This window comes from Plecotus auritus (genome assembly GCF_963455305.1).
Source record: "Plecotus auritus genome assembly, chromosome: 3".
Lineage (NCBI taxonomy): Eukaryota > Metazoa > Chordata > Mammalia > Chiroptera > Vespertilionidae > Plecotus > Plecotus auritus.
This window is the reverse complement of record NC_137772.1, coordinates 107,851,704-107,879,367: the sequence shown is the minus strand read 5'-3', so window position 1 is coordinate 107,879,367 and position 27,664 is coordinate 107,851,704. Positions and strand designations below refer to the sequence as shown.

Sequence of the window (27,664 nt, the reverse complement as noted above, 5' to 3'; positions counted from 1 at the left end):
CAGGAGGGGGTAATTTGATGGATAATATATAGTATGTCTATTACATTGCTAAGTGCAAAAGGATAGTTGGAAAGGTAATCACATACATGCAGTGAACAGAAACAAACCACTCATAAGTTAGAATGCTAGATTATAAATTGCTGATTACATAACATAATAACACTAATACAGGTCCTGTATTTCCTTTGTGAAACTTAGGTAATGGCACACAGAACACTTAATGAAATGTTGACTTATTCAATGGAACCAGAAATGGAGACACCGTGACAATATTAATCGGAAAGGTGGGAAAAAAGACAATGCTAAAACCTTATAAGAGCTTATGGGTACTTTTTAAAAAGTCTTCACAAAATATGTAATATATTATTGTATTTTTATATTTATAATTTCATTAGAGCTTGTAACTAACATAAAATTTGGAGTTCATCTACTTCCATGTTACCAAAACCTACCTGGGTCTAATTTTTTCTATGATAAGGAACCTAGAAAACACTTCCTATTGTTCTTATCTCCACAGAGCCCTGGGCAGGACTGGAGACAGGATACACATAGGAGCCCAGTGCCTCCAAGGCTTACTGGTCCAGGACTACTGATCTTGAGATTAACAAAATTTATATATCCCCACTAAGCAACACCTTCCCTTAAGGCCAAGTCTACTCTTGATTTTCCTTCTAATCTTTAAAAGAAAATTAAGTGTTTATTTTTTTAATGTTCCCCATCTTATACAGCACTTAAGTGCTGTTGGCAGGAGCCATAGATAAATATGTAGTGAAGTGAAATGTAGAATCATAAATAATGTGAGCAAGAGCAAACTTTAGCATGGGTATCTCCCAAGACATAAAAATAAAAGGTTAGCTTAATTATTCGGAAGTCCCATCCTATAGTGAAATTTGCTTTTTCTACTTCTCTGAGCATATTCTAATAGTGAAATACTTGAAAATGCTTGATGGGTGACTAAATCAAAACTGATCATTGAAAACAAATGAACACTAAAAAAAGAAAAGACAGCCTGGCTGATGTGGCTTAGTGGTTGAGCATCAACCCATGAACCGGGAGGTCTTGGTTCAATTCCCAGTCAAGGCACATGCCTGGGTTGCTGGCTCTATCCCCAGTCAGGGACATGCAGGGAGCAGCCACTTGATGATTCTCTCTCATTATTGATTTTTCTATCTATCCCTTCCTCTCTCGCTAAAATCAATAAAAACATAAAAAAATAAAACACAACAAAACAAAAAAAGAAGAAAAAAGAGCATTGCCATAATGGTATCCCTTTACCAAATGAGCATCACCTCCTGGATTAACATTAAGTATGTCACCTCTCATTTCTACTTGAGTACATTTAGTCCTCAACCCGTTGCCTTTCCTCCCTCAGGTCCCAGAAGGAAGCTATAATAGACAGTGCTTGTTTACATCCCTTCACTAATCTGACTAAGCTTGGAGTTCCTTCCTTTGCTAATTTATGGAGAGTTACATGAAGAGATAGGAGAATAAAACCTCAGGGCAGCCACTTACCAAACATGAAAATCTCTGGGTTCCTCAGAACACTTAAACCTAATAGCCTGTTGAAAGGATAGAAAACAGGACTTTCCTTTTCCTTGCTGTAACCTTCCACAACTTATGAGAACCACTTGGTAATTAAACCCCAAGAGTGTTAGCTCCTCTGATTTAAACAGCCCCTCTGTTCAAAGTGCAAGACAAGGTAAACCAAGCTCAAGGCTGTATTTTTGCATCCACCTCCTCCCTGCTGTTTTCACAATTCAGGGATAATTTGTACCACAAAGTCTCTAGTTAGTAGAAAGGTCTCTTCTTCTCTTCCCCCTGCCCTACACCCCACAACAAGCCTCTTTTGAGCTATTCATAACTTTTGGTCTAAGTTTGTTTCACAGGCTTGGGAAAAATACTGTAAGACACCTCCTTAGGCTATATACTAGAAAGCAAACAAATGGTAACTTTCAAGACAACTCCCCTGGTATCTGCTCAACTTCAACACAATCCCCCTCCCTTCCTTGTCACTTAGCAACAGCAACCATTAAGAGCAAGCCACTCTTTCTCTCCTCCCTTGGAAAGTAAACTAAATATCCTCCTTGCATCTATCTCTTCTCTCAATTGTGAATTTTTTCACAGCCCATGTCATCGGCCAAACCCTAACACATGCCAAATTTTTACTAGTAAAACCAACTTAGAAGAATTCTTAAAATTGAGATGACATTTTTAATACTCTCATCTAAAATTCAGGCAAGTGTGTCAGCCACAATAATTAGTAAATAAACCTGACACATGGCCATAAGGAAGTTGTTTATTCTTTTAAAATGTTAGACTATTTTATAAACTACTAAATCTAAGAGAACCTAAATACATTCATATTTTTTAAAAATATGTCATCTATATTGTACCAACACTAGTTGATTCAACCTGCAGAAACCTATAAAAATTAGGACCAATCCTGTTGATCTGGAGGTTAAGTTCTGAAAGTGCTTCAGTTCTGAAACTTATTGCAGAGGAAGAACTGCAGGTGGTTCCATGAGAGACACATGCATGTACCTGAAATGAGACCCAAAGCAAGTTCAGCACAAGGCAAAGACTTCAGTTTTGTAAAATCTCAGGCCACAGAAAACTCTCTAGTAGTTTTAGCAGAAAGGAAGGAAGCTAGCTGACTCTATGTACTACAAGCTAATTATAAATCTACTAGTGACCCAGTGCATGAAATTTGTGCACAGAGGGGAGGGTTCCCTCAGCCCAGCCTGCACCCTCTCCAATCAGGGACCCCTTGGGGGATGTCCAACTGCTGGTTTAGGCCCGATCCCTAAACTGGCAGTTGGACATCCATCTCACAATCTGGGACCACTGGCTCCTAACCACTCACCTGCCTGCCTGCCTGATCACCCCTAACTGCCTCTGCCTGCCTGCCTGATTGCCCCTAACTGACCTCCCCTGCCGGCCTGATCTCACCCCCAAGTGCCCTCTCCTGCCGGCCTGGTTGCCCCTAACTGCCTCTGCCTGCCTGATTGCCCCTAATTGCCCTCCCCTGCTGGCCTGATCTCTTCCCCAAATGCCCTCCCCTGCAGGCCAGTTTGGTTCTGATTGGTCGGTTTCTATGCCAGTCAGCATCAAAAAGCTCCACCTCCTAGGCAGCCATTGGCTCCTCACAGTTCATCCAGATTTGGTTCTGATTGGTCAGTTTCTATGCCAGTCAGCATCTCTGGGCCTATCTCCAGGCCTGATCAGATAGGCAGGGCTGATCAGCAGCCCCCATGGAGGCACCAAGAGAAACAGAAGCGCAGCTGCTGGCAAAGTCCAGAGAGAAAGAGAGAGGCAACAGCTGATCAACAGCTGCCACAGAGGCTGCAGATCAGACCCTGCCCACTCTCCGGGACTCTCTCTGGGCCTGATCCGCAGCCCCTTTGGCAGTCAGTGCTGGGTCGCTGTGCCCGCACTGGTGGCAGTCAGTGCTGGGTCGCCACAGCAACCCAGCACTGACTGCAGGAATGACTTCCTGTGTTCAGTCGAGGCTTCAGTCAGTCATTAAGGACCCTGGGTTTTCATATATTAGGATATCTTTTGTTTGTTTTCAACTGATTTTCTTGATTCAACATACAACCTTGTTTTTCCAATCCAGCATCAGATATACAGTTTGTTCATTACTATGACTTATTGAAGCTTTAAAGAGTAAGTCTAGATAAGAAAATTTCAAGAACTTACTTTGAAGTCTTGTACTTCTCCCTAATTGCTTGCTGAGGTCGGTGGGGTATATCAAGGCATGCTTTATGTAGTTCACTCAGGCAAGGCACAATTTCACTTAATGAATAGCCTGTAAATGCAGCAAGGGTTTCTGGCTAATCAAGACAAAAGAAAAATTGCATCATATAACTTTTTAAGATATGAGAAATCTGAAGCTAAAGCTATGAAATAAAGGAAATTAATCACTTGGTATACATATTTATTTCAAAAGACAACATAATCCTTCTTTAGAGACTTTAGACAAAAGATTAGAAATAATAACCAGTTCTAAATTTGCTCATATTGTACATTTATAATGTACTTAACTAAACTCCCTATGTATATAGAATATAAGATTCTTAGCCAAACACAGAAAAAAACAAAACACAAAATAAAAGTAGACACCCCACTTCTTTCAGTACACAAGTGAGCCTTCAGAATCAAACCTAGGGGCCCATTTCCATTCTTACTACCTTCTTGGGCCAAGAGGCAACATTAAATTCGCTGTTTCCTTGAAAGCATGATCCAACCTTTTGACCATCTTAATTGGACCCAGGTTGTGAACAACTTTTAGGGGAAAAGTCAACAACTTTTCTTGAAGTGGTCAATGCTTATACTACAAGAGCAGGCATTGAGGTTTCCAGGCCTGCTTCTGTTAAATGAGCATGTCACTAGAACACTATCTTCTTGACTTCCTGCAATCTCTAATCTCCATAGAGCAAAGCCATTGAGTCAAAGCCACAAAGGCTGTTATAGTCTGCTGGTAAGACTCATAAGAGGCCAGACTATTCTAAGCCTTAAGAGTTACTGAACAAATTTTAGAGAGGCCTTGAATTTCATCTAAAAAAAAAAAAAGTAATTAGAATCTTACCCAGAAATGCCTGTTCACGGTATAGTTTGCCAGGCAATAAGCTGCTGCAGCTATCAATGAAGGAAGATATTTCAAGAATGGGTCAGCTTCAAGTAGACTCAGTTCTGCTACATACTAAAAACAAGAAAGAAAAAGCTCATTGGAATTAGGAATTCAACTCAAGTTACAACTAAAGTTAAAAATGTCAGGGGAATTGCCCTGGCTAGGGTGGCTCAGTTGGTCGGGGGTATCCTGGCACCAAGAGATTGCCAGTTCCATTCATGCAGTCAGGGCATATGCCCAGATTGTGGGCTCAATTCCTGGTACGGGGGCCTTTAGAAGGCAGCTGATGTTTCTTCCTCTCTCCCCCTTACACACACTCTCTCTCTCTCTCTCTCTCTCTTTCTCTCCCTTCCCCTCTCTCTCTCTCAAAAAAAAAAAAAAAGTCAGGGGAAACAATTGTGTCTTATTTTTATTCAACCTGCATCTATTGCACCTAGGTTAATAACTACCATGCCTGTCCACAAACAGAATAATATTTATATTGTAATAAATTTCAATACACAAGTATTTGGCCTATGCACACAGTATATGTGATGGGTTACTTATCTTATACTAGTAGTATAGATTTATGCTGGTCAGATAAAGTAGCATTGCTCTGGCCACTGGAGTAGAACTATAGACTTAAGCCAATGGCAAACTATGAGCATATTAAAGCTATTTATATCAGGCAAAATCATGCAGTTCAGAGCTAGAACCAGTGGGAATCTATGAGATTAGAAGAAACATATTTGGAAATTTACATAGATTTTCTTATCACTGTTTGCATAGCACATAAATACCAGATATACTAAATCATAGTGGTTGGAAACCAAGTTTTCCAAACCAATATGCACTTTAGTGCCTTCAACTAAGTTCTTTAACTCCAAATGACTAAATAATGCTTCATTACTTAGTATGTTTGGAGGAGAGTAGAGTCAAATCAAATCACATTTACTTTGTTCCTATTCTGTACACCTAAGAATATTGCTTTCATGTAGTCTGTATCCAACAAGGAAACAGTTCCCAAGCTTAAGTTTCTTTAAGAGTTGAGTCATTAGACAACCCATGCCTACCAAACATGATCAACAGTAATGTCTCCTAACCAGAAGTTGGGTTCTTAAAATTGGCTCTCTTCCATTGCTAAAAGTTTTTCTGGGCCCAAGACAAAAAAACAAAAACAAAACAAACAAACAACAATAAACTAAAAAGGAAAGAACTAAAGGATGATTGGAAAGGCTACTTTTTACCCAATTTGGCATCAACGTACTTGGTAATTACATGGCATACCTTGGCCAGATTCTCAGTTATGATGCACACTCCTTGTCTCCTTAAGTACTGAAGGAGAAACTGATTGGTAGTTGGCACTGTCAGATCAAAAGCTAGGACTTTCAGGAGTAGGTGTTCCATTCTTAACAGTTGTCGTTTTGTGTAAGTATCATCAGTTATATAGACAAACTCATCTACTTCAGGTGGGTATATTTCTTCATATTTCCTATGAAAGGTAAAGAATCTTTGGAAATAATGCTTGGAACCTGTGGCTCTCCTTCCTGTGCTATCAAAACCCTGCCTCTCACATGACCCTTGCAGACTTAAAAAAAAAATCACTAAATGGTATAGGGCTGTGAAGATAATAGTAATTTGTTTCCAGAACAAGAACATGAATATTACAAAAATATGTTATACTGACTGCTAGGTAGTAACAGAAACAATTTCCAGTAAGAATTTTAGTTTTGGCCTCTGATATACTGAAAGATTCTGAATGACAGACATACATGTAAACTCCTCTTAATTAAAATCTTCTTGTGGGAAAGAATGTTATGTTGAACACATAGTAGAAAAAGAATTTGTTTTAAGTCTTAGATTTTTAAAAACATTATGTTTAGCTTTCTCTATAGCATTAGCAAATGATGCTATATATCTAAGAGAATGATAATGATAAAGTTTCACTGCTATCAATTCTTTGCTTTTATTTTCTTTTATGTAGGGAAATTTTGGCAAGTTTTTAGGCATTAATAACTAGAATATCTGAGACTAGAAGAATGGAAAGGAAAACTACTGCTCACCCTAATTAAAGGCAGCGACAACCCAGCTCTTCTCCACATAATAGTAACAGGAACAGTGAATAATTTATTCACTGTAACCACATAAACTGTGGTATTATGGATCATTTAACAGATTATGAAGATGACTTCCATATAAAGAAAATCTCCTTAAATAGGACTTTTACTTGTACTAGAATACAGCCAAAGACTACACCACAAAATAGTTAAATGGCATCCTGAATTTGAGCTGATGGCCGCCTTGGTCATAAAACTGTATCATAAACATCTGAATTGAAGATTGAACATGTGGTAAGGTTCAGTTTCTCAGTAAATACTATAAAAATGATGGTATTTTATCAAAGAAGGCATGAATAAATTTTAAGTACTGCATTTCTTCAATAAATGAAGAATAAATCATGTGTTTTGACAGACTGTAGTTTCACATTATTTAAGCTGAAGAACACTTACGAAGCCAGAAGAATAGCTGCTGTTCCTACAAGCTGCAATTTCCCTCTCAGAACAGACATGCATGAAAGAAACCTGTCCAGGAAGTTGACAGCCAAATAGAGAGTCTCAGCTCGAAGCTTATATTCTTCTCCAACCTCAACCAGCCAGTCCACCAGAATCCTTCGCATGCCTTCTGTGATGTCTGGTTGTTTCCTCAGGTAGTGGGCTTTGGGCCTGTATCGCATCTGTTTGGGGAAAGAGTTTTGATATTAAAATACTTGCTGTATCAAAAAGATCATGCCACAGTATAGCTGCTATTTTAAAAATCTCATGAGCAAAGGTTAGAAGGAAACTGATCAAAACACAAATAAATCTTTACTATGACACAAAAGGAAGTGTGAGATTCTGGTTCTATAATGCAATTAGGTAACAAATAAAGGAGGGAGGGAAATGGCAACATGGACTATTCCTAACAGTGAAATGCTTAATATATAAACCATTTGTGTCAAAGAGGAATAGTCCAAGTAATTGCTACTCACCTCGCAACTATTATTTTTCATAGATATTCTTATATTTAGATGTCATAAGAATGCTATTCATTAATGGTTATGGCCAAGAGTTTATAACTATCTTAATATTAAGTGCTTTGGGTGATGGCAATTGAAGTAGAATTTGGGAAAACTTACTTCAGCTTCTCTGAGGTACTGATGAATTTCTTCAGCATATTCAGTCACATTTATCATGTCTGTACCAAAATCTGATGTATCTTCAGACTGAGCATGAAGAGATGACTCTACCAGCATAGGGGAAACTGCAGTGATTCAACATTATTATGTAAGACATTTAATTTAAAAACTCATTCTATCCACTAACCCTCCATGGTTTTCTCTTGCTAGTAACATGCTATTGAATACTGCAGGTGATTGTGAATACAGGGTACCTATCATCCACCATAGGGAAGTCAGATTACCTGTGCTAAAATCCAGCAGGAAGTGAAGGTCTGACTTGAGTGTGCTAGTGTCTACTTCATACATATCCTCAAATGCCATCCCCTCTTTCCCACTGCAGCTATTTTTGTCCTCTTGTTCAGGTTCATCCATGTAGATATCAAATCCTTGCTTGGCTGGCACGTGGATCCCACAGTCAGAGAGTGCTTTCTTTCCAGCTTGAGGGAAGACATTTTCTGATCCAGAGAAACACCTAACTGTTGTAATCCCCTAGAAAAGGATTTTTTGTTAAAGGTCACCCCAAAGACTAATAGGTGATATGAACCTGTGTGACTCAAGCCAGCAGGATGGGAAAATAAGAGGAATCTTAAATTGAAATATCTATTTCTGCAATATAATTTCAGAAAATGAAGCTTCCAAAGTATGACTTCTCTCTTATCTCTTTCTACATTTGACATTTGGTAAAAGAGCTATCTAAAATTTTTCATCTCCTTCACATATTTATCAAAGGGAATTAAAAATCCTAGAAAAAAGAAACTATAATTCTTCTTCAAATGAAACTAAAACTCTTCTTCAAACTGAAAGGGGGGAGAGGGGATTGTACATTGGGCTCTCATGCTTATATAGCATTACAGGATTTTATAAGTACCCAGTACAGTTCTTGATGCATAGTTTCTGAGTTCCTACAGTCCTCCCCCTTAAACAGTTAACTTTAAGTCAGCAGGCCCCTATAAAGTTCCCATTTTAGACCCAGTTAATTAGAAATATGATGATATTAGAAACACATACTACTAAATTATCTTAACATAGAATCTTTTTTTATGACATGATGGAGAAATCTAACAGTCAATTACTTCTCCCTTTTCTTTATTCCTATAACATTAATGATGGAAAAAACTGTGTGTGTCCCCTCTGTAAACAACTGTAATGCATTACATACTAGTGCACATTAAGATGAGTCATGTTGGATGACCTAAAGGTCAGCTGAACCAGGGCAGGTGGGCAAGCTTTATGAATCTAAGTTATATTTATGCAAATGCTAGGTCTAGCTACTGCATTAACATTTTATCATTTACTAGAGGCCTGGTGAACGAAATTCGTGCACTTGGGGGGGGGGTGTCCCTCAGCCCAGCCTGCACCCTCTCCATTCTGGGAGCCCCACAGGGATTGGGCCTAAACTGGCAGTCGGACATCCCTCTCACAATCTGGGACTGCTGGCTCCCAACCGCTCGCCTGCCTGCCAGCCTGATCACCGCCAAACCACTTCCCTGCCAGCCTGATCGATACCTAACTGCTCCCCTGCTGGCCTGATTGCCCCCAACTGCCCTCCCCTGCTGGCCTGGTCGCCCCCAACTGCCCTCCCCTGCCGGCCCGGTTGCCCCCAACTGCCCTCCCATGCCAGCCTGGTCCCCCCCAACTGCCCTCTCCTGCAGGCCTGGTTCCCCCAACTGCCATCCCCTGCAGGCCTGGTCCCCCCCAACTGCCCTCCTTTCCCTGCAGGCCCAGTCGCACCCAACTGCCCTCCCCTGCCGGCCTTCTTGTGGCGGCCATCTTTGACCACATGGGGTGGCCATCTTGTGCAAGGGCGTGAGGGTCAATTTGCATATTACCTCTTTATTATATAGGATAATTAATCTTGGTGTTTACTGTTGAGACTCCTTTCAAATTATGTGTTTCCATACTTCCCTTCCATCTAGTGAATTAAATATGTAGTTTATGTCTACTCTAGTAAGAAAAAAATTCTTTTTTTAATCCTCACTTGAGGATATGTTTATTGATTTTTAGAGAGAAAGTGGAAGGGAGAGAGAGAAAAAGGAGAGAGAGAGAAAGAAACATTAATCGGCTGTCTCCCCTACAGGATTGAACCCACAATCTAGGTATGTACTGTGACCAGGAACAGTACCTGTAACCTTTTAGGTGTATGGGATGACTTTCCAACTAACTGAGCCACCTGGCCAAGGCAAGTAAAAAATTCTTTATGGTAATTCTGGTAAAATCACAGGAACTATAAAGGACTAAAAATACAAATTACTATAACCAGATAATCATAATTCCAAATTACTACCATGTTTGACTTTTTCTACATATATATATATGTAAATGGATCAAGACATACATTCATTACACATTTACTGAGCATCCACTATGTGCCAGACATTGTTCTAGGTGCCCAGAATTGAGCAATGAACCAAACGTTCAAAACGAACTGCCCTCATGGAGTTTATATCTAGTTGGGAGGACAGGAGAAAGACAAATAAGAAAAGACATAGTAGATCAAATGATAAGTGCTTTGGAGAAGAAGAACAGAGAGAAAAGAGAGTCATTGCCATTTTAAACAATGTGGCCGGGGAAAGCCTCTATGAAGATAATAATTGCACAAAGATATGAACAAACTAAGAGAGTTAGTTACACAGATAAAGGGAAAAGCATTCTGGGCAGAGGGAACAGCCTGGGTACATGCCCTGATGTTGAAGTGTGTCGTCAGAGACACATTAAGAAACAAACGGGGCAAAGTGAGAAAGAGAGTAGTGTATGTAGGTCATGAGAGAAAAGAGAAACTAGAAGGAAAAGAGAAGCCAGATCATGTAGGCCTTACCATAGGCCATTTAAGGATTATCTTCTATTCTGAGATGGGCAGCCACTGGGGAGTTCTGGGCAAAGGATGATCTGATTTATGTTTTAAAAGGCTCACCCTGGCTATGCAGAGGTATGGAGAGCAAGTAAGGTGAGTAAGATGACCAGTTGTGAAACTTGCAAATTCCAGGTAAGATACAACAGGATTTTGAACCAGTGTAGTATTAGTAAAAGATGAGAAATGAAGATATTATAGACACTTTTAAAAGTAAAGCCAATTGTATTTTTCAGCAAAATAGATGTGGGGTAGGAGGAAAACAAGAGTCAAGGATGACAAAGTTTTTTAGGCTGAATAACAGGAAGGATGGATATCGAATTTACTGAGATGATAAGATTTGAGAAGAGCAGGTTGGGGATAGGGTTGGTTTTGCACGTGTTTGAGGTGCCTATTGTATGATCCAAGGATCCAAATGGATCGGTCAAGTAGGCTGCTGAATATGTGAACCTGCAACATAGCTGAGAGGTCAAGACAGGAGAAAAAAGTATGAGTCATGGCATTTAATGTTAAAAGACTTGAAGAGTGTAAGGGACTGAGAGATTGAAGATGGCTGCTGACTGGAAGGCAGGCTGCAAGATAGTGTCTGAGTGAGAGAACGAAAGGGGAGTGTGTGGATATACGAAGAGTGTCTATTTGTGAATGAGGGAGAGCTATATTCCAAGGGAATGTTGGGGAATGCCAGACCAGACTCCCCACTGCTGCTGAAATCTCTCTCAGAGTGACTGGCACTGCCACAGACACCATGCCATCTTGAAGGGGAGAGTGGCTGTGATTGGAAGCCTAGCCTTACCTTCAATTGGGAAGAATAGAATACCTCCTGGGATCCTGCAACCACAAAAACCAGGGACCAAGGAGTGTGAATACACAGACTCAGACAAGCTCTGCACCTTCTTACGGAAAGGTCAGATTTCACTCAGAGAAAGGTGAAGTCTGCGATCCAGGCTAAAGGGAGAAACGCATGCAGTGGGATCTAGAGGTTCAGAGGAAGTCTATGCCCCACAAAATCTGCGACCGTTGGGTCCAGCATAGTCTCCGAATGTGGAAGGGGGTCTACAGGGTTGCTGACAGAAGGGAACTCTATAAATCAACCCATAGCTGGACTGGGCACAAAAAGGCAGCCTGAAGCTTTACCCGTAAACCGGCTGCGCTTTGCCAGGGGAAAAGACGTGCACAGAGATGGGAGCAGAGTCTCGCACAGTGCAGTGGCAAAAAAAGTTGTGAGTTTGCGCACTTACTCTGGTTCTTTTTTCTCTTTAAATCCTTGCTTTTGATTTCTAAGCCCAGTACATAGGATCAACCAATTAAAAACACTCTCAGAGACTGCAGGGGAAAGTTGATTTTGTGGAACCTGGAGATCAGAGCGGGTAGAAACAATCAGAAAACCAGCTCTGGGGCAGTCCATACCCCCAAACCAGTATTAAGTGCAGCAGGGAAGACAAATTCTAAATACTGGGTAGAGAGAACTTATAGCCCCGGATGTCAATACAGAAACACCTCCACCCAGGGGTTGAATTATAAATTGACTCTTGTGTAAATACAACCACAGGCAGGCTGAGAAACAAAGAAATATAGCGTGCTTGAAAACAAGATTGTGATTTACCACACAGAGGAGTTGTGGAATGCAGTGAACTTCAATACTGTCCTGACTACTTGATAGGAAACAAGCGTGCCAAACAGAACAGTAGCGGAAGTGAATGACCTTCACTACTGCACATTTTATTTTTTATCTTTTACTTAAGAAACTATTTTTTTCTTTTTTTCTCACTTGATTTTACCTATTTAATTATTACATTTTTACTTTTAATCAGTATTATTACCACTATTATTTTACCTTTTTTAAAAGTTTCATTTTATTTTCTCTTATTTTATTTTGGGATTAGTGTTCTACATTCTATTTTCATTTTTCCTTTAGCATCATTTTACTCTATCTCAACTTTACCTTTATGCCAACACTCTCTTCCTCACTTTTACCCTTTTGTTGTCCTGTTTCTCTTACCATATTCCCGCTTTAGATTTTCCCTATTCCTTCCTTTTACCCCCTGTTAAAAATTGATCATACTTATATATCTAATTTCCAATCCCCTGCTCCAAGTCCATACACACTCCTCTCTTCTCCACTATCCAATTATTTTCTCTCTTTCCTTTATATTGTTTGTTTTTTGTTGTAGTTTTTTAAATTTTTGTTTTTGTTTTATTTTGTTTTGATTTGCCCTTCTTTCTCTCTGTTCTATTGTTGTTAGTTTGATTGTTGATTAGATTGATGTTTTTTTGTTTGTGTGTGTGATTGTTTCTCTCTTTTTTTTTTTTGCTTCTGTTTTTTCTCTCCTCGCTTGTTATTAGTTGTTATTAGTTTGCATTCATATCTGGGTGTTAGTTGTTTGTACTTTTTTTGGATTAGTTGTTGTTCTATTGGAGTTTTCTCCCCATATAAATAGTTTTTCCCCCTTCTTTTTTATTCTCTTTCTTTTCTCTCTTACTTTTTTTCCTTTTCTCAATATCATTTTTGCACTGTTTTTATGCCCTAATTCTCTTTTTTCTGGTGGTCACCTATATTTGGGGTTATTAGTATTGTGAGTACATTTGTGTTCAGTGCCCTGTGTGTTGGGCCTTGTTGTGTTGTATTTTGTGCCTTAACTCAATGCAAGAGAGAGAGAGAGAGCTACATAACCAGACGCCCAGAGAGGAGAGATCATGGGGAGATGAAGAAATAGCCCGCATACTAAACAAAAGGTGGCATCACCAGAAAAGGAAGCAATTGAAATGGAGGCAAGCAATATGTCAGAGAAAGAATTCAGAGAAATGGTTATAAGGTCGCTGAAAAGGTTGGAAGACAAATTCAACAATGTGTGTAAGAACCAAGAGGAAATAAAGAAGAACCAAGAAGAAATGAGAAACGACATCACTGCAATAAAGAACTCAACAGAAAGCATCAACAGTAGACTAGAAGAAGCAGAGGACTGCATCAGTGAGCTAGAAGACAAGGTAAGAAAAATACCCAAGCAGAGCAGCATCTAGAAAAAAAACTTAAAAACAAGAGGAGAGCCTAAAAGAACTTTGGGACAACATGAAACGAAACAATATGCACATAATAGGGGTGCCATAAGGAGAGGAAACTGAGCAAGGAATAGAAAACCTGTTTAAAGAAATAATGACAGAAAACTTACCTGATATCAGGAAGAAAAAACTCACACAAGCCCAAGAAGCTCACAGAGTCCCAAACAGTATGGGCAAACACCAAAGACAAAGTAAGAATCTTAAAATTGGCCAGAGAGAGACAGAAAGTTACCTACAAAGAATCCCCCATCAACAGAAACACATCAGGCCAGAAGGCAATGGAATAAAATATACAAAGTCATGCAAAGGAAGGGTCTGAATCCAAGAATACTGTACCCAACAAGGCTATCAACCAAAATTGAGGGTGAAATCAGAACTTCACAGACAAATAAGGACTAAGGGAATTTACCACTACCAAACCAGCAATGCAAGAAATGCTAAAGCGTCTGCTATAAAAAGAAGAAATAGGAAGCAAAGAAGGAACACAGGCATAAAAAATAAAAATGGTGACAAACAAGTAACTATCAATAATAACTTTAAATGTAAATGGATTAAATGCCCCAATCAAAAGAAACAGGGTAGCTGAGTGGATAAGAAAACATGACCCATATATCTGCTTTCTACAGGAAACCCACCTCAAAAAAAAAGGACTCACACAGACTGATGGTGAAGGGATGGAAAAAGGTATTTCAGGCAAATGGAAATGAAAAATGGGTTAACAATACTTATATTGTCAAATTAGATCTCAAAGTGAAGGACATAACAAGAGATAAGGAAGGCCACTTCATAATACTAAAGGGAGCAATCAACAAGAAGATATAACTCTGGTAAACATATACACACCCAATACAGGAGCACACAAATACATAAAAAAACTTCTGGAGGATATCCAAGGAGAGACTGACAGCAATACAGTCATAATAGGGGAATTTAATACTACACTAACACCACTGGACAAATCCTCTAACAAAAAATCAACAAAGAAATATCAATCCTAAATGACACACTAGATGAGATGGAATTAATTGACATTTTCAGAACATTTCACCCCAAAGCCACAGAATATACATTCTTCTCAAGTACACATGGTTCATTTTCAAAGACAGACCATATATTGGGACACAGGCAAAATCTCTTCAAATTCAAGAAGATAGAAATCATATCAAGCATCTTCTCAGATCACAATGGCATAAAACTATAAATCAATTACAATGAAAAAATCAAACACCTGGAGGCTAAAGAGCAAGCTATTAAACAAGGACTGGGTTACCAGAGAGATCAAAGATGAAATAAAAAGCATCATGGCAACAAACGACAATGAAGACACAACAATCCAAAATTTATGTAACACAGTGAAAGCAGTCTTTTATTTTTAATATTTTTTTAAATTTTATTGTTTAAGGTATTACAAATATTAGTACATATGTCTCTATTTTTTCCCCACTGACCTCCCTCCCCGTCTCCCTTCCCCCAGCACATGCCCACGTCCCCCACCCTCAGTTTCTTGCGTCTGTTGGTTGTGCTTATATGCAAGCATACAAGTCCTTTGGTTGATCTCTTACCCACCTCAACCCTCCCCCACCTTCCCGCTGTAGTTTGACAGTCTGTTCAATGCTTCTTTGCCTCTGACTATTTTTGTTCAACAGTTTCTAATGTTTTTTATTATCCATAAATGAGTGAGATCATGTGGTATTTATCTTTCACTGACTGGCTTATTTCACTTAGCACCGTGGTCGGCAAACTGTGGCTCTCAAGCCATATGCGGCTCTCTGGCCCCTTGAGTGTGGCTCTTCCACAAAATACCACGGCCTGGGTGAGTCTATTTTGAAGAAGTGGTGTTAGAAGAAGTTTAAGTTTAAAAAATTTGGCTCTCAAAAGAAATTTCAATAGTTGTACTGTTGATATTTGGCCCTGTTGCCTAATGAGTTTGCTAACCACTGACTTAGCATAATGCTCTCCAGATAACATCCATACAGTTGCAAATGGTAAGAATTCCTTCTTTTTTACAGCAGCATAGTATTCCATTGTGTAGATGTACCACAGTTTTCTAATTCATTCATCTGCTCATAGGCATTTAGGCTGTTTCCAAATCTTAGCTATTGTAAACTCCTCTGCTATAAACATATGGTGCATATATCTTTTCTGATTGGTGTTTGTTTTCTTGAGATATATTCCTACTAGTGGTATTAATGGGTCAAATGGCAGTTCCATATTTAATTTTTTGAGAAAACGCCCTGTTTTCCACAATGGCTGCACCAGTCTGCATTCCCACCAGCAGTGAAGAAGAGCCAATTTTTCTCCACATCCTCTCCAGCACTTGTCATTTGTTGATTTGTTGATGATAGCCATTCTGACAGGTGTGAGATGGTACCTCATTGTTGTTTTGATTTGCATCTCTCAGACCAGTGGTCGGCAAACTAATTAGCCAACAGAGCCAAATATCAACTGTACAACAATTGAAATTTCTTTTGAGAGCCAAATTTTTTAAACTTAAACTTCTTCTAACGCCACTTCTTCAAAATAGACTCGCCCAGGCCATGGTATTTTGTGGAAGAGCCACACTCAAGGGTCCAAAGAGCTGCATGTGGCTAGCGAGCCATAGTTTGCCGACCACTGTCTCAGACCATTAGTGACTTTGAGCATGTTTTCATGTCTCTTGACTTTCTGAATGTCCTCTTTCGAAAAGTGTCTATTTAGGTCCTTTGCCCATTTTTTGATTGGGTGTTTATCTTCCTTTTGTTAAGTTGTATGAGTTCCTTGTAAACGTTGGAGATTAAACCCTTATCGGAGATAACATTGGCAAATATGTTCTCCCATTCAGTGAGCTTTCTTGTTGTTTTGTTGATGGCTTCTTTTGCCATGCAGAAGCATTGCATTTTGATGTAGTCCCATTTGTTTTTCTCTTTAGTTTCCATTGCCCTAGGAGCTGTATCGGTAAAGATATTGCTACGACAAATGTCTGCTATTTTGTTGCCTATGGCTACTTCTAAGATTTCTTTGGTTTCCCATCTTATGTTTAAGTCCTTTAGGTATTTTGAGTTTATTGTTGTGTATGGTGTAAGATGGTGGTCTAGTTTCATTTTTTTGCAAGAATCTGTCCAGTTTTCCCAACACCATTTATTGAAGAGACTGTCTTGTCTCCATTGTATGCTCTTGCCTCCTTGTCAAATATAAATTGAGCATACTGGTTTGTGTCTATCTCTGGGTTTTCTGTCTCTTCCACTGGCCTATATGTCTGTTCTTGTGCCAGTACCAGACAGTTGAGAACAGATGATTTGTAGTATAGCTTGATATCTGGTATTGTGATCCCTCCAACATTATTCTTATTTCTCAAGATTGCTGCAGCTATTCGGAGTCGTTTTTATTCCAGATGAATTTTTGGAGAATTTGTTCTAGGTCTTTGAAGTATGCCGTTGGTATTTTAATGGGGATTGCATAGAATTGATAGATTGCTTTGGGTAGTATGGACATTTTAATGATGTTGATTCTACCAATCCATGAACATGGCATAATCTTCCAATTGTTCATGTCTTCCACTATCTCTTTTTTTAGCGTCCTGAAATTTTCTGAGTACAGGTCCTTTGTCTCCTTGGTTAAGTTTATTCCTAGGTATCTTAATTTTTTAGTTGCAATGATAAATGGGATTGCTTTTTTAAATTCTCTTTCTGTGAGTTCATTATTAGTTACAGAAAAGCCAGAGACTTCTGGGTGTTAATTTTGTATCCTGCTACATTGCTGAATTCATTTATTAAGTCTAGTAGTTTATTCATGGAGTCTTTGGGATTTTCTATGTACAATATTATGTCATATGCGAATAAGGACAGTTTTACTTCTTTTCCAATTTGGATGCCTTTTATTTCTTCTTCTTGTCTGATCGCAATGGCTAGTACTTCCAGTACTATGTCAAAGAGGAGTGGTGAGAGTGGGCACCCCTGTCTTAGGGGAAATGGTTTTAGTTTTATCCCATTGAGTATGATGTTGGCTGTGAGTTTGTCATATATGGCTTTTATTATGTGGAGATATAATCCTTCTATTCCCACTTTGCTGCGAGTTTTTATCAAGAAAGGGTGTTGGATTTTGTCAAATGCTTTTTCTGCATCAATGGATATGATAATATGGTTTCTATCTCTCAGTTTGTTTATGTGGTGTATCACATTTATTGATTTGCAGATGTTGTACCATCCTTGCATCCCCAGGATAAATCCCACTTGGTCATGGTGTATAATCTTTCTAATGTAATGCTGGATTCGATTTGCTAGAATTTTGTTGAGGATTTTAGCATCTATGTTTATGAGAGACATTAGCCTGTATTCTCTTTCTTTGTATTGTCTTTATCTGGTTTGGGGATTAGGGTAATGCTGACTTTGTAGAAAGAGCTTGGAAGTGCTCCTTCCTCTTAGATTTTTTTGAATAGTCTGAGGAAGATAGGTTTTATTTCTTCTTTGAATGTTTGCTAAAATTCCCCTGTGAAGCCATCTGGTCCAGGGCTTTTGTTTGAAGGAAGTTTTTTTCTTTTTTTTAATGCTTCAATTTCCTCCATAGTTATCAGCCAATTCAGATTATTTAATTCTTCCTGGTTGAGTTTTAGAAGGTCGTATTTTTTAGGAATATGTCAATTTCTTCTAGGTTGACCAGTTTGTTGGAGTAGAGTTGCTCATAGTAATTTCTTACGATTCTTCATATTTCTGTGGGATCTGTTGTTATTTCACCTTTTCCATTTCTGTTTTGTTTATTTGGATCCCCTCTCTTTGCTTCTTGGTGAGTCTGGCTAGAGGTTCATCAATCTTGTTTATCCTTTCAAAGATCCAGCTCTTGGTTTCATTGATCTTATGTACTGGTCTCTAGGTCATTTATTTCCTCTTTGATCTTTATTATTTCCTCCCTTCTGATCACACTGGGCTTTTATTGTTTCTCTCTTTCTAATTCTTCAAGTTGCAGAGTTAGATGGTTTATTACCAGTTTTTCTTGTTTTTTTGAGGTAGGCCTGTAATGCTATGAACTTCCCTCTCAGGACTGCTTTCACTGTGTCCCAAAGATTTTGGATTATTGTGTTTTCATTGTTGTTAGTTTCCAGGATGTGTTTTATTTCTTCTTTGATCTCTTTGGTAACCCACTTATTGTTTAATAATGTGCTATTCAGCCTCCAAGTGTTTAAATTTGTGTGATTGTTTTTACTGTAACTGATTTCTAATTTTATGCCATTGTGATCTGAGAATATGCTTTCAATCCTTTTGAATTTGGAGAGACTTTGTCTGTGTCCCAATATGTGGACTATCTTTGGAAATGCCCAATGTGTGCTTGAGAAGAATGTATATTCTGTAGTTTTGGGGTGGAATGTTTTAAAGATGTCTATTAAGAACATCTTATCTAGTGAGTCATTTAGGATTGATATTTCTTTGCTAATTTTTTGTCTAGAGGATTTATGCAGTGATTTTAATGGGGTATTAAAGTCTCCTAATATGATTGTGTTGCTGTCGATCTCTCCCCTAATATCTTCCAGAAGTTTTTATTTTTATGTATTTTGGTGCTCCTGCATTGGGTGCATAAATGTTTACCAGAGTTATATCTTCTTGTAGTATTGATCCCTTTAGAATGATGATGTGGCCTTTATTGTCTCTTGTTATAATCTTCACTTTGAGGTCTATTTTGTCAGATATAATTATTGCTACCCCAGCTTTTTTTAAATTTCCATTTACCTTATAGATATTTTTCCATCCCTTTACTTTCAGTCTGTGAGTCCCTTGTTCTGAGGTGGGTCTCCTGTAGATAGCATATATAGGGGTCATGTTTCCTTATCCATTCACTCACTTGATGTCTTTTGATTGGAGCATTTAATCCATTTACGTTGAATGTTATTGATAGGTACTTGTTTGTAGCCATTTCTGTACTTTATGCCTGTGTCCCTCTCATTCTATTTCTTCCTTTTACAGCATTCCCTTTAGCATTTCTTGCATTGCTGGCTTCATAGTGATATACTCCCTTAGCCTTTTTTTTCAGCAAAGCTCCTGATTTCCCCTTTAATATTGATTGATAGTATTGCTGGATAGAGTTCTAGGATTCAGTCTTTTGCTTTGCATCACTTTGTATACCTCCTTTCATTCCCTTCTAGCTTGATGTGTTTCTGTTGAGAAATCATTTGATAATCTGATGGGGGATCCTTTGTAGCTAACTCTCTGTCTCTCTCTTGCAGCCTTTAAGATTCTCTCTTTGTCGTTAACATTTGCCATTGTAATTATGATGTGTCTTGGTGTGGGGCTTTTGGGATTCATCTTGCTTGGAACTCTCTGTACTTGTGTAACTTTTTTCTTCCCCATATCCAGGAAGTTTTCTGTCATTATTTCTTCAAATAGATTTTCTAACCCTTGCTGCTCTTCTTGTCTTTCTGGCAACCCTATTATATGTATGTTACTTTGTTTTGTGTTGTCCCAAAGCTCCCTTAGGCTCTCCTCCTGCTTTTTAATTTTTTTCTCCAGTTGCTGTTCAGACTGAGCTTGTTTCTCTACCTTATCTTCTAACTCACTAATTCAGTCGTCTGCTTCTTCTAGTCTACTGTTGAAACCTTCCATGGTGTTTTTGATTGTAGCTATATCACTTTTGATTTCTTCTTGATTTTTTCATAGGTAGTTGATTTTCTCATCCATCCTGTGTATGAACTGTATGATTGTTACACTGAATTCTTTTTTTGTCATGTTGCATGCTTCCATTTCACTTATTTAGTTTTTGGCGACTCCTCATTTTCTTTCCTCTGGGGATTGTGTCTTCTCCCCATTCTGACTATCACCAGAAGGTTAAAACGTCGAGTTGCATGAGGCTGGGCCATGTGCAGTGTGAGCTTCTCACCACCCGAGTGTACCTGAAGAGCTCCAACACCTGGACATGTGGCTGCCATGGGTTGGTGGGAGCCACGCTCACACAGGATCAGAGTCACCGGCACTCAGTGTGGCTTCGTGCGCACACCTAGAATCAGGGACCCCACCTGTGCCACGCAGAAAGAGAGACCCCGCTGGCTGGTGCTGAAAATCAGAGTCCCCTAGCACATGCCAGGAGTCAGAGTCCCCCAGTGCCTGCGCCAAGAATTGAATATCACAGTCTCTGTTGCTTGGTGCGTCCTCATGCCGAGAATCAGTGTTGCTGTGTGTGCATGTGCCAAGAATTGGAGTTACTGGCTCTTAGTGTGAAGGCACTGGGAATGAAGGATCCCAGGTGCTTGCAATGAGAAACAGAGTCAAGTCACTGTTGCTCAGTGCTGCCTCTTGCCTGCCCGGAGAATCAGACTGTGTGGTGCTGAAGTAAGGATCCTAGTCTCAAGAAGCTCCGTTTTTCAAGATGGTGGTCTCGCTGCCCGTGCTGGCCGTCCCCGGAGTGTCCACAGTGGGAGCGTGGCTCTGCTGTCTAAGACTGCCCAGTTTGGCAGCCCCTTGGAAGACCTGCAGGATCTAACTGTACCTAGCTCATACACACACACACACCACACACACATCCACATACTCCTCTATCACTCCCTCACTCTCTCACACTCTCTCCCTTCCTACCTTCCTTCCAGTTGCCATCTTCAGAATCTCAGAAAGCAGTCTAGAGAGGGAAGTTCATAGCTCTACAGGTCTACCTCAAAAAACAAGAAACAGTGGTAAAAAATTATCTAACCACACAACTCAAAGAGTTAGAAAGAGAGCAACAAGAAAAGCCCAGCAAGCAGAAGGAAGACAATAATAAAGATCAGAACAGAGATAAACAACATAGAGTCCAAAAAAATACAAAAGATCAACAAAACCAAGAGATGGTTCTTTGAAAGGATAAACAAGATTGATGAACCTCTAGCCAGGCTCACAAAGAAGCAAAGAGTGAGGAGCCAAATAAACAAAATCAGCAATGAAAAGGTGAAGTAACAACCAATCCCACAGAAAAAGAAACGATTATGAAAAAAATACTATGAACAACTCTATTCCAACAAAATGGACAACCTAGATGAAATGGACATATTTTTAGAAAAATACAGGCTCCCAAGACTGAACCAAGAAGAATCAAAAAACCTGAATAGGCCAATAACTACTGAAGAAATTGAAGCAGTGATTAAAAATCTTCCAGCAAACAAAAGCCCTGCTCTGGACAGATTTACAGGGGAGTTCTACCAAGCATTCAAAGAAGAAATAAAACCTATCCTCCTCAGACTACTCCAAAAATTTCAAGAGAAAGGCACACTTCCAAGCTCTTTCTATGAAGCCAACATTACCCTAATCCCAAAAGCAGATAAAGACACCACAAAAAAAGAGAGAACTACAGGCCAATATCCTTGATGAACATAGATACTAAAATCCTCAACAAAACTCTAGCATATCGGATTCAGCAATACATTAGAAAGATCACACACCATGACCAAGTGGGATTTATTCTGGGGGATGCAAGGATGGTACAATATTCGCAAATCAATAAATGTGATACATCACATAAACAAACTGAGAGACAAAAATCACATTATCATATCAATTGATGCAGAAAAAGCATTTACAAAATCCAACACCCTTTTTTGATAAAAACTCTCAGCAAAGTGGGAATAGAAGGATCAACCTCAACATAATAAAAGCCCTATATGACAAACCTACAGCCAATATCATGCTCAATGGGCAAAAACTAAACCCATTTCCCCCTAAGAACAGGAACAAGACAAGGATGCCCACTTTCACCACTCCTGTTCGACATAGTACTAGAAGTACTAGCCATAGCAATTAGACAAGAAGAAGAAATAAAAGGCATCCAAATTGGAAAAGAAGAAGTAAAACTGTCCTTATTCGCAGATGACATGATACTATACAAAAAAAAAAACCCAAAGACTCCATGAAAAAACTACTAGACCTAATAAATGAATTTGGTGATGTAGCAGGATACAAAATTAACACCCAGAAATCTATAGCCTTTTTATACACCAATAATGAACACACAGAAAGAGAAATGAAAAGAAAAAACAATCCCATTTACCATTTCACCAAAAAAATTAAGGTACCTAGGAATAAACTTAATTAAGGACGTGAAAGACCTATACTCGGAAAACTACAGGACATTGGGGAAAAAAAGAGAGAGGAGGAAGACATAAACAAATTCAAGAACATACCATGTTCATGGATTGGTAGAATCAACATCATTAAAAGGTCTATACTACCTAAAGAAATCTATAGATTCAATGCAATACCTATTAAAATACCAATGGCATATTTCAAAGATCTAAAACAAACTCTCCAAAAATTCATCTGGAATAAAAAGAAAGACCCCGAATAGTCACAGCAATCCTGAGAAAGAAGAACAAAGTTGGAGGGATCACAATACCAGACATCAAGCTATATTACTAAGCCACTGTTCTCAAAACTGCCTGGTACTTGCACAAGAACAGACATATAGACCAATGGAACAGAATAGAGAACCCAGAAATTGCCCCAAGCCATTATACTCAAGTAATATTTGACAAAGGAGGCGAGAGCATACAATGGAGTCAAAACAGTCTCTTTAATAAATGGTTCTGGAAAAACTGGTCAGATACATGCAAAAAAATGAAACTAGATTACCAACTTACACCATACACAAAAACAAATTCAAAATGGCTAAAGGACTTGAATGTAATAAGGGAAACCATAAAAATCCTACAAGACTCCATAGGCAGCAAAATTGCAGACATAAGTCATAGAATATCTTTACAGACACAGATCTTAGGGCAAGAGAGACTAAGGAGAAAATAAACAAATGGGACTACATCTACATAAAAAGCTTCTTCACAGCAAAGGAAACCATCAACAAAACAACAAGAAAGCCCACTGCATGGGAGAACATATTTGCCAATGTTATCTCCGATAAGGGTTTAATCTCCAACATTTACAAGGAACTTATACAACTTAACAAAAGGAAGATAAACAATTCAATCAAAAAATGGGCAAAGGACCTAAATAGACAGTTTTTGAAAGAGGACATTCAGAAAGCCAAGAGACATATGAAAACATGCTCAAAGTCACTAATCATCTGAGAGATGCAAATCAAAACAACAATGGGGTACCATCTCACACCTGTCAGAATGGCTATCTTTAACAAGTCAACAAATGACAAGTGCTGGAGAGGATGCGGAGAAAAAGGAACCCTCCTTCATTGTTGGTAGGAATGCAGACTGGTGCAGCCATTGTGGAAAACAGTATGGCGTTTCCTTAAAAATTTAAAAATGGAACTTCCATTTGACCCAGTAATACCACTAGTAGGAATATATCCTAAGAAAACAGAAACACCAATCAGAAAGAATATATGCTCCCCTATGTTCATAGCAGCACAATTTACAATAGCTAAGATTTGAAAACAGCCTAAATGCCCATCAGCAGATGAGTGGATTAAAAAACTGTGGTACATCTACACAATGGAATACTACGCTACTATAAAAAAGAAGGATATCTTACCATTTGCAGCAGTGTGGGTGGAACTGGAGAGCATCATGCTAAGTGAAATAAGCCAGTCAGTGAAAGATAAATACCACATGATCTCACTCATTTATGGATAATAAAGAACATTAGAAACTGTTGAACAAAAAGATAGATACAGAGGCAGAGAAGCATCGACAGAGTGTCAAATTACAGTGGGAAGGCTGGGAAGGGGTAGGGAGGAGTAAGAGATCAACTGAAGGACTTGCATGCATGCATATAAGCATAACCAATGGACACAAGACACTGAGGGGGGGGGGCGGTGAGGGCATGTGCCGGGGGTAGGGGAGGCTGGGGGGAGGTCAATGGGGGGAAAAAGAAGACTTATATACTACTATTTGTAATAATTTAAACAATAAAATAAATAAATAAAAAGAGTGTAAAGGACTGAGTGCAAACTCAGATCAAATACTAAGTCCTGGAGCACTCTAATTTTGAGAGACAGGATAAGGAAGAACCAGAATACTGAGGAGTGGCCAAGGAGCTAGGTGAAAATCCAGGATAGAGTGGTCTTCTCCAGGCTGAGTGAGAATAAAATTATTTCTAGAAATAAAGAATGATCAGTTAAATGTAAAAGGACTAAAAATTGACTGAAAAGTGAACAAGAGAAGAAATAGAGACAGACAGCATTCATTCAACAAACACTAGCATGCTACCCTGGCTAGGCACTGTTCCAACTACAAAGAATACAGCAGTGAACCTCACATCCCAAATTCTCATCCTAATGGAGGATGGGATAAACAAACTCTTAAGAAATATTTCTATAAATGAGACAGACACTGCAAAGAGCTTTGTAGTTGAAATATATTTAAGATGGAAAAATTATATTTGCTTATGCGTTTGATGCAGTAGAGAAAAGAAAACCGAGAAGAAGAAGAAATAAAGAGTAAGGCATACTGCACAAATAGGCGTTCATCTTGCATATGAGTAGGGACGTGAGTCATGTAGCAGGATCTGGATGACAGAGTATATGGCACATGAGAGTATATGAAAATTCTCTTCTGGTTGCTTTCATATTTTTAGGAAAATAGAATACAAAGCCATTAACTGAGGTGGAGGTTGTGAAGCATTAAAGAGAGAAGCAGATATGTAAAATAGATTTCTAAGAAGGTTGCAGAAGAATCAAGCAGGGACATGTGGAGGTAGATCAGGCAATGTAAGAGGTTAGACCTGTCAGCAAAGGCGTACTGCCAATTCATAATAACCAGGTTTTAGACTTTAAGTTTAAAAAAGCAAACATTGCTGAAAAAATTAAGTTTGTTAAAAACAACTTCTGAATTTTTTCCAAAGCTTTAAACAGATCACTTTGGGTATTTTTCTCCAACTAATAAGATGCCACAAAAATGCTTGAATGATCAGGTCAGTAGATGAGAGGTTTCTAATGTGGTCTCCTCTACTATGCCTTCTCCCACTGCTTTACCCTTGGCCTTTCTTTCCCTTTTAAATTTTTTCACCTATAACATGGAAGGATAGCCCTGGCTTGATAGCTCAGTGGGTTAGCGCATCATTCCAATATGCCAATGTTGTGTGTTTGATGCCCAGTCAGGGCACACACAGGAAACAACCAATGAATATATATATAAATAAATGGAACAAATCAATGTCTCTTTCTCTTTCTCTTTCTCCCTCTCCCCCCTCTCTCTTTCCCTTTCTCTCTTTTTAAAAGCAGTAAGTAAAAAAATATTTTTTTTAATGGAAATGATATCTAGCCTGCCTACTTCACTGGACTAATGCCAGCATTATTCCACTACAAGTGTGCAAACAGGCTTTAAAAAGCACGGTTATCAGGATTTTGTCTAATAACAGACTTGGGAAAGCCTTTGTGTGTGTGTTTTTTTAAACCTGAAAATCCATTCTTAAGGATCCAAACCCCTCATTTGTATTTAAATGTCTGAATTAGTTTTCAATCTAATTCTAAGGAATCAGTTACGTAATATCTAATGGCCAACTGCCCTTTATCAGTACTGGGGAGATGTCTGATTTTCAAATCACTTTTTGAAATAATCTAGTCTAGCCTGATCCAATCCTAATTTTAAACACTCTCCAATGAACAAGGTGAAGATTATCCAGGATTGCTTCAGGCACTGTCTAGATCAGTCTGCACACCACTCTGACCTGGAGTAACTCCAGTTCTATAGTTTCTTTGGGGGTATTCACATTTCCTTTTAGCCAGCATGTAAATGACTTTACATATACTTAATCCAAATAGTTCCTAGACCTATTTCCTCGATTTTGGAAGGGAAAGAATTATTTACTATTTCTAGGTGTAAAAAGGGCCCAATAAGAGGATCTTAAAATATCCAATGTCCCAATAATCTAGATTCCAGGGTTGAAATACTCAAGGAGAGTTTGTAAGTAAAGCTGCAAGAGAAACCCCACCTCCCACCATGACAGGAGAGCCCTTCTCAACAAGCAGCTTCCCCAGCGCTTCTGAGTCATTACCTGGTCACAGGTCTTCCTGTACTGTCCATTCTCAGTTAGCACCCCTAGCACTGTTCTTTGTGGGGGATCCTGGCCAAGCTGAGCTCTTGTCCTCTGACGGACATCAGAACCTCGGGACACTGGAGCCAGGACTACTCTGCCCTTAGAGCTGCTGAGATGCATCACCTCAGTGTCCACAGGCTGCTGCCTCAGGAAGGAGAAACAGACAAGCCAGTTAGTCAGTCTCTTCCACCAGGGGCTCCAAGGATGCAGCGAATCTCTCAGAGGGAGCACTAAAACGATGACCTCCCCTGCAATGATTAGGGCTGAAAGGGCGCTAGCCACTGGGCGTAAGCTATCAAAGCTGCTTTGAACCAAAACAGCAACTTGAATCCGTTGAGGCTTTCTTCCAGGACCTGGTTGACGGCCGGAAGGAGAGAGCAGCCTGGCAGACCTCCAAGCCAGGAGACTAAGGCTCCACGTTTCTTGGGGGTCTAAACAGGGCGGGTCTTTCTCCGCTGAGGCTTATCCCCCGCCCCTCCGGCCAGCAAAGACCGAGGATACATCACTGCGGAAAAGAACGCGGCGTTCCCAGTGACCAGCAGGGGGCTCCTCCTGCCCTTCGACCTCCAGACAGAAGGCACCACAGCGGGCCTCGCTCTTCCCGGCCTTATTCATGTGTGTCTCGAACAACTAGCAAGTGCACTGGGGGACTGGGAGCGAGGGGCCGCCAGAGTGGGGCGGGGTGGGAGGGGGCGAGAGGCAGCCGGATTCCGGCGGAGATGTCGACACCCGGGGGGTCCGGCCTGGGCACTTAGCGCTAGTTAGTTTCGCATCACCACCGCGCCGCCCCCCCCCCCCCCCCCGCTCCCCGTCTATTGATCCGCCAATCAGCGGCGCTGCCCGGCCTCGCGGGCGCCTCCGCGCCAACCGCAGCGGGCCTGCACGCCCGGCCGCACCCCTGGCCTCCTCACCGCTGGCTCCCGAGGCCAGGCCACCGCCCCTGGGCGTTCAAGGCCGGGCGGGGCCTGCGGCAGCTGCTCCAGCTCCTCCGGCTCGGCGCGGCC

At 39.8% G+C, this 27,664-nt stretch overlaps 1 protein-coding gene across 1 annotated transcript; it reads right to left on the bottom strand.

Moving 5' to 3' along the window:
• Positions 1-2,277: 2,277 nt before the first annotated feature.
• On the bottom strand, positions 2,278-27,664 carry CCNA1 (cyclin A1). Its single transcript, XM_080660089.1, has 9 exons — positions 27,572-27,664; positions 26,619-26,801; positions 8,069-8,315; positions 7,785-7,909; positions 7,120-7,343; positions 5,897-6,101; positions 4,589-4,702; positions 3,700-3,833; positions 2,278-2,541 (listed from the first exon to the last, which is right to left on the bottom strand). The coding sequence occupies exons 2-9, from the start codon at positions 26,778-26,780 to the stop codon at positions 2,490-2,492; spliced, it is 1,263 nt and encodes a 420-aa protein (XP_080516215.1). The 5' UTR covers positions 26,781-26,801; positions 27,572-27,664; the 3' UTR covers positions 2,278-2,489.

Bases quoted from the DNA above. Each gene is read 5' to 3' on its own strand.
- CCNA1 (XM_080660089.1), bottom strand. From the start codon at position 26,780: ATGCATCTCAGCAGCTCTAAGGGCAGAGTAGTCCTGGCTCCAGTGTCC. The intron at 7,344-7,784 runs GTAAGTTTTCCC...TTCCCCAAACAG, and splicing joins AGTACCTCAGAGAAGCTGAA to ATGCGATACAGGCCCAAAGC. The intron at 3,834-4,588 runs GTAAGATTCTAA...TGTCTTGATTAG, and splicing joins CCGTGAACAGGCATTTCTGG to CCAGAAACCCTTGCTGCATT.